This window comes from Helicoverpa zea, chromosome 19, assembly GCF_022581195.2.
Source record: "Helicoverpa zea isolate HzStark_Cry1AcR chromosome 19, ilHelZeax1.1, whole genome shotgun sequence".
Taxonomy (NCBI): domain Eukaryota; kingdom Metazoa; phylum Arthropoda; class Insecta; order Lepidoptera; family Noctuidae; genus Helicoverpa; species Helicoverpa zea.
This window is the reverse complement of record NC_061470.1, coordinates 9,981,169-9,988,359: the sequence shown is the minus strand read 5'-3', so window position 1 is coordinate 9,988,359 and position 7,191 is coordinate 9,981,169. Positions and strand designations below refer to the sequence as shown.

At 40.6% G+C, this 7,191-nt stretch overlaps 1 protein-coding gene across 1 annotated transcript; it reads right to left on the bottom strand.

Annotated features, from left to right (window-relative positions):
* Positions 1 to 1,520: 1,520 nt before the first annotated feature.
* On the bottom strand, positions 1,521 to 6,718 carry LOC124639900 (protein unc-93 homolog A). Its single transcript, XM_047177412.1, has 6 exons — positions 6,429 to 6,718; positions 5,406 to 6,137; positions 5,066 to 5,332; positions 4,570 to 4,833; positions 3,951 to 4,143; positions 1,521 to 3,614 (listed from the first exon to the last, which is right to left on the bottom strand). Exons 1-6 carry the CDS (start codon positions 6,573 to 6,575, stop codon positions 3,589 to 3,591), a joined length of 1,629 nt encoding a protein of 542 aa, XP_047033368.1. The 5' UTR covers positions 6,576 to 6,718; the 3' UTR covers positions 1,521 to 3,588.
* Between the last annotated feature and the right edge of the window lie 473 nt (positions 6,719 to 7,191).

The window sequence follows — 7,191 nt, the reverse complement described above, 5'->3', positions numbered from 1 at the left end:
TTATTGTTTGAAATATATAATAATCAGTAGACGGTAATATGTATAAGAAATATTATAAAAAGATGCTACAAAAGCACGCGGTGTAGCTGTAATGTCCACGAATGCGTATTAAAAGCTTCTGATTTCTGCAAAACTTATTTAGATGTCAATTAAGTATGTATTAAAAATCAATGTTTCTAGGACGTTCATATTCGTCATATTATGTTAAAAAATAACAGCGAATGCTTGCAGAATCGTAAATATGAAACTAGACTGATTTTCTGTTACCGATGTTTAGTTCATATTTATAATAACATTAAAATAATGAAGTGTTTCAATAAAAAAATGTCCTAAAGGAGATAAAAATAAAATAGGCACTATGGAACATTTTTTTCTGTACGTTTTGTCAGCTAGAAATAAAATCGATTATTGCAGACAATAATAGTATGATATATGTATGTGTTGTTAGTATTTTTATCCTTATACTTATGGTTAATGAATGGCAGAGATGATTTTTACAATCGTTTTTTGACTTGATGTTATTAGCGTTACTTAACAGAAAAATATAAAAATCGCATAACTTAACAGCTAAGTATAAAAATGCTTGGAATATCTACTAGACACAAAAAAATCATAAATAAAATACAAATGTTTATGCCCTGAGGGATAAACGAGTACAAAAAATCGCCATAACTGTTTAAAAAAAAACGATTATCTTCATTATTCCAATTTGATTGTAACAATGATTCCTGCCACTAGTGCTATGTACCACCTATCATATTATAATGAATGTAACGTGCCCTGTTTCGTGGTCGTCGGCAAAAGCATTTATACTAAGTTTTACACATGTTTTACACGTCGTCAAGATGTAAAATTCACGTCAAAATGTCAAATTAAACACACTTTTCAATACGAATTTCTGACGTCAACATTATTCTTTACTTTGCCTTATTATTTTAGGTTTATTTGAAGCTTTTTGTATGGTTTATGCCAGAATGCTTTGTTGTTTCATAGCTATGTATTTAACACAAACGAACAAATTAAGGAGTTGTGAAGTGACGACGATGCGACGGGGTTCCTAGTCTTAGACAAACTTGGAAAAATAAAAATAATGTGTTAATGTTGAAGATGTGTGTTTTATTTAACCTACTACCTACCTACCTACCTACCTACCTAGGTAAGTCAGAAACATTACATGCAAAATGTTTCACTTATTTCTGCAGCTGCCAAGTCCGCTAATTTATTGGGCAGAGTTACGGCTCTGGAAATTCGATAAAAACTGCTATTGATTGAAGTTTTATATACATAATTCTCGGTCAACAAGGGCAGCACGCATCCATCCCCTGCCTGCCATCTTCTTCAAATCGTCGGTCCACCTTGAGATAGGACGTCCTACACTACGTTTAACCAAACGCATTGGCGTTCTTTAGGGGAGGCCAGTAGTGGACAGCAAATTGACTGATATGATTGTGATGATACATCATCAAAATTAAGTGGTAAGGGAGTGAAAAATCCAAAGATGAAATTCAGTCAACAATTATTTATTCTCATATTTTTGTCGTTAACACCACTTTTATCCTAACATTCACGTCCAACATCTTTACTTTATGTTCATATCCAAATCATATTGCACAATTATACAGTATTTCGGCCATTCCTTTTACCTGTTATAACCAAAATAACATTTTGACATCTATTTAATTTGTATTTGACAAATTGACGCTGACATCAATTAGTTTACAAAGTCACAAAATGGAAATTAACATTTTGCTTATAAATTAAATTAGAATTGGCTGTCTTTAAGTTAGTTTGTCTACTTTGGTTATTATTTTCCGTAGCTTGAATGATTATATTATAATTTTCTGCCTCGGATTCGTGTCAAAGGTGTAACTTAGGTAATTTCATACAAAAAAAAAACAGGTAAAATGTGTCTTACATTTTGATATTTATTACTATTTGCCACATGTCAAAGTAGAAATTTTAGTGCTGATATCTCAATTTGAGCCCATAATTGAGATTCAGTTTATTTCAATTATTTGATTTCAACCAACTAGATTCATTTTCGCGTATCGTATTTTTGTACTCTTTATTAGCTGACGTTGACTTGTAGTCTTAATACTCATACTCAGTAACTTTATTATTTTATTTCAGGCAACGTTTAATGCGACAGTGATGCGTTTATAGAAACGCTGTTATGCTGAATTACTGAACTGTATTTATGAAATCGGATGAAGTGAGTTCGTCAAAAAAGCTGAACTTTAATTAATAATTATCCGTTTTGTTTGTGATGATCTTTACTGCCGCAAAACATTACTGAATTCATTCAAACCCGATCAGTCTAAAAACCATTTCAACGACTTTATCCTAAACATTTATAAAACATTGACTTTTAGAGTGAACAGTCAGTCGAGGATAACAGGTAGGTATTAAAATAAAGTATATTTTTTATAAAACAGAATAGAGCTCCTTAGTGTTACACTATGATTTGTACGGTTAACCATGAATGTGGAAGTAAGAAATATTCAGTTGTAATTGGTCCAGCTGTTTTAGTGAGATTTGGGACAACACCAATAGAGTTGCAATTAGTTGCACAATTTAACTATAACTGAAACATTTTCATTTGTCAAACCGATTTGACCGTTAGAAGATAATTTCGCGCTGGTTGTGGTTTGGTTATACTTACAGTTAAATGGTGAAACTCACTCTTGTTTTCGCGTTTAACAAAGAAAATTAGTTCAATAAAATTTTTTATGGTAATGTGTTGTCTTCCATAGATCTCCAGATTTTTTGATTTCTTCCCATTTACTATCCTTACTTCCACCAGTCATAGAGGTATGTATGTCGTGTGATCCAATATTATAATTATAATGTCTATACATTAAAGCTTTCTAGAAAATTATGAGATACCATAGTAATGTGCAATGTGAAGTTTCTTATTATAAATTATCACTTTTTCTATGTAAATTTTTGAGTTGAAGAAAATTGTAGGGTGTATAAACTAACTTAATGCGGAAGTATAAAAAACTAAAAATAATGTAATTACTTTTGGTTGGTCAAACGCTGAAGTCGGCCTTAAATAATATAATTTGTACATTATGATTTATAAAGCTTGTTACATATAATACATAATTATTTCTACATTGCAATGTCAGACCTTCGACACCTGTCATACCGACCGACTTCGAGTCAAAGTCGATCTAGACCGACGTCAGCGTTTGATAAACCCGGTCATACGCCACAAGAACATTCACAAAATATTTATCAAGTAGTAGTAGAAAGGTAAATAGATCTCACTCGTTTATAGAACAGTTTAGTGCTTTTGAAAAGTAGACAAATTGTCTGTACATTGAACAATGTCTGTGTCACAACACGTTATATTTTGTTAGCGACGTTTGCCGTCATTCGACCGCCACCGACATTAGCCGTCATTCGACTGCCAGCGACGTTTGCCGTCATCCGACTGCCAGCGACGTATGACGGCCGACGTTGGGCGTCATGCTGCCAGCGACGTTAACTGATGACGTGGCACGCGACGTCAGGAACGTCGTGCTCCTCGACGTCGTCTGACGTCGGTGCCAGCGCCGCCAGTTGCGTCGCTGTTGGTCTTCGCTAGGATCTTTGGCGATTCGCGTCTCCTGGAAAACAGAGAGGAATTATATATTTGTTTGTGTAAATTTGTATGAGATGTGCAGAAGGATTTAGTAAGTTACATAAAATCTAACATAACGCATATTTAAAATACTTAAATAGATATTTCTTTTAGAAAAATCGTAGTGCTGGTCTAAACTTTTTTGTACATATTCTTTGACCGATAAAGTAATTTCTGTGTGTGCCTAAGAATTAATGATTGGCATTCTATTAGAAACGTACTTTCTGCATTGTACAGGGATTGCCTGTCATGGTGTAGGTTATCTATTCAAGGCAAACCAACTAAATACACATACAGGCATTTATAATATGATCGTTCCTACCTCGTCGCAACCTAAGCTCCAGCATGGTATGCGTGACCAGCGCCGCCAGCAACGCGGCAGCCAGCCCTGCCAGCTGTGACCGAACACACAGCATGGTTCGCGCGATGCATGCCAGCGCGAGTCCTAAGTGCCGCGCAGATAGGATCATCGACCACGCTCCCCGCCAGCCGGGGCCGCCGATGCAGATGCCAGCCTGGTGAAAATTAAACATATACATAATGTCAACTTGTTCTGGAAAAGAAGCACCTCGTGGCTCAAAAATCTTAGAACGTGGTTTAAATTGAGCAACAGATTCCTATTTCGCGCTGCTGTGTCCAGAGTCAAAATTGAATTCATGAGAGACGACCTCCGGTAGGACATAGTACCGTAAGAAGATGAAGAAGGTGGTTGAGTCCAACAGATGTAAATATATTTATAAAAGTAATTTATTATTTAAATATGTTGTATGTGCTAGTTGTGACATAAGATATTCACGATTAACCGTGATACTCATACCGTTGTCCATGCATGGTTTCCATCTTTTATCTCCTCGCAGTAATTGTGTACTAGCAAAATCTGACGTCACAATATATGCGATCCTTTTCGATAAGGCAACAAATAATAAGAATCTGATAGTTACCTGTAACACATCCCAAAGCGCAGCACACGCGCCCCAAGCAGCGGCCGCCAAAGCAGGCAGCGCTAGATCCGTCTTCGCAGCTCTCCAGCGCAATAACGCGAGCACTAGCGACGCGTGCGCAGCCCCGCCGCCCGCCGCGAGTGCGCCACGTCTGCCCCTCGCGGCGGCCATGGACAGAGTGCCGGCGGCTAAGCCCTGCAGCACCCCTGTGCCGCAGAGCGAGCGCCACGCACACCACCACCCGTCCACGCATACTCCGTACCACTGGGGATGTTAAATCAACTGTGATAACATCCAGTAGGTCTAATTTTACTTTCTTTAAGTAGTGACTTGCTTGCGTCCTATGGAAAACTGTCATGCTTTTCTTGAGCAACAGAACCATTTTTGTTCCCAAATATTCCGAAATCTTTGTGTTTTTTTTTCGATTTTAAAAGTGATTAGGTAAACGACATTGAGTGAGTAATGATGTACCACGGGTAAACTACATAATACACACCTTAATATACGATGTATAAATAAATCCCTGTTGGAGTCCTATAAACAGACCCATTGGCACCCCGAGCAAAGTCCTCGGGTCTCCGAAGACGGAGCGCGCATCGGGTGGCGGCGCGGGCGCAGAGGAAGCACCGTACACGCCCAGTCCCACTGATAGCAGTGCTAGGAATGCCCACATGGCTACCAGTAGCATTCTGCCATCGGCGTCTAATACTGTGCCCGATAGCGTCTGCATGTCTGGACAGCCAGCGGACCCGCAAGTACGCTCCTAGAAAGAGTAATTAAAGGTAAGTTTCAAGCAGTTTATAAGTAACATATGTCGTAGCAGAAGTTTGACTGACCTCATAATCATCTTCTAAGAAGTACTCTTCAGGCGGAGGCCACCGCGGCACCGATATATTAGTTGGCACTGGGGTAGAAGGCCTTGACACCTCCTCAGACCATATCAATAAAGCAAAGCCTAAAAGTAATGACCCACACACTAGGCCCAGGTCCTGAGCTGCTCTAAGCGCTCTTAATGCTCTTCTAAGTGCCACTTTTCTCCTGGCTTCATCGCCCGCCGCTTGAGCAAGTGATGTTGCTGATGCTGAGAGAGCTAAAGACATTGGAGATAACGACACGCCGCAGATTCCATATAAAGCAAGTAGAACTGGTAGGGGAGTTTCTACCGTGTGAGCAGTCAACAGCACACAGACTAGCGTATGTGCTATTGCAATTACTAATCTCGTTCCAGTCTTTTGGAGTATGAGGGGGGAGAAGGGAGCGACGACTGCTGCTGCTGTGTGCATGATTGAGAGTGGCATTGCTCCTGCCTCGGCGCCTGCGAAGGCTGTGAAGGGCAGGAGAGCAGTCGCACAGAGGCCACTCGATATACAAAGAAGGGTGAATCTGTTGACTAGAGGTTTTGGTAACTTTGGGGGCTGCCGGGCGAGTAGTCGCCGTACTGAAGCGGCCCCGACGGATGACGCAGCTGAGTCCCGTCTGCGGGGCCCGATGCAGGACCCCGCCACTCGGATAGGAGTTTTTTGTTTCTTCCAAGGCCATTCTTTCTTGTATATTGTGCTCACTGGGATCTGCAAAAATGAAAACCGTAGTTATAATTACGATAATTTAATGAGAAGGCTTTCTTGAACTTCGCTGAATGGATAATTTTAAGACCAAGCGCATAGCAGTTCATTTGCTGTTAAACTGTTGTAAAACATTAAATACTAGCTGTTTTCCGCTGTTTTACCCGCGTCCCAAGGGAAACTACATTCTTCCCGTACCATGATGAAATATAGCATATCCTTTCCACCGCTCGAAGATTTTTTCAAAGTTTCCTATTTACTATTTTAGTGTGTAGTATGTAGATTAGATAGGTTTACCGGAGTAATAACAGTCCGGTGGCGGTGCGGGTCGGACACGGTCCGCACGGCCGCGCGGACGGGCGTCGGACGGGAGCGCTCCGTCAGGTCCGGTAGGCTGCCCATGCGAACGCACCGGCTATGCACCGGCTGGCATACTACGTACATAGGCTTACCGGAGTAATAACAGTCCGGTGGCGGTGCGGGTCAGACACGGTCCGCACGGCCGCGCGGACGGGCGTCGGACGGGAGCGCTCCGTCAGGTCCGGTAGGCTGCCCATGCGAGCGCACCGGCTATGCACCGGCTGGCATACTATGTATATAGGCTTACCGGAGTAATAACAGTCCGGTGGCGGTGCGGGTCGGACACGGTCCGCACGGCCGCGCGGACGGGCGTCGGACGGGAGCGCTCCGTCAGGTCCGGTAGGCTGCCCATGCGAGCGCACCGGCTATGCACCGGCTGGCATACTATTTGTTGTCATACCTGGGTACAACAAAATATAGCATTTTTACCAATCTATGTATGTATTACAGGTACTTTTCGATGGACTACTCACTACAGTATTGTAAAAATAATTTATTTAAAAAAATATTATTTGTATCGTTTCGACAAAAAGTCGTGTCTTTATTTAACGACTAGCTGTTTTCTATGATAACACTTATATTTTTAAGAAACTTGTTGGGATCTGCATACAGTTACCTTCATATACTTCAGGCAGTGGTTTACAACCTTAGGAACATCGTATTTTATCTCTAACCAAACGAAAAAAAAAATCTGTAATTC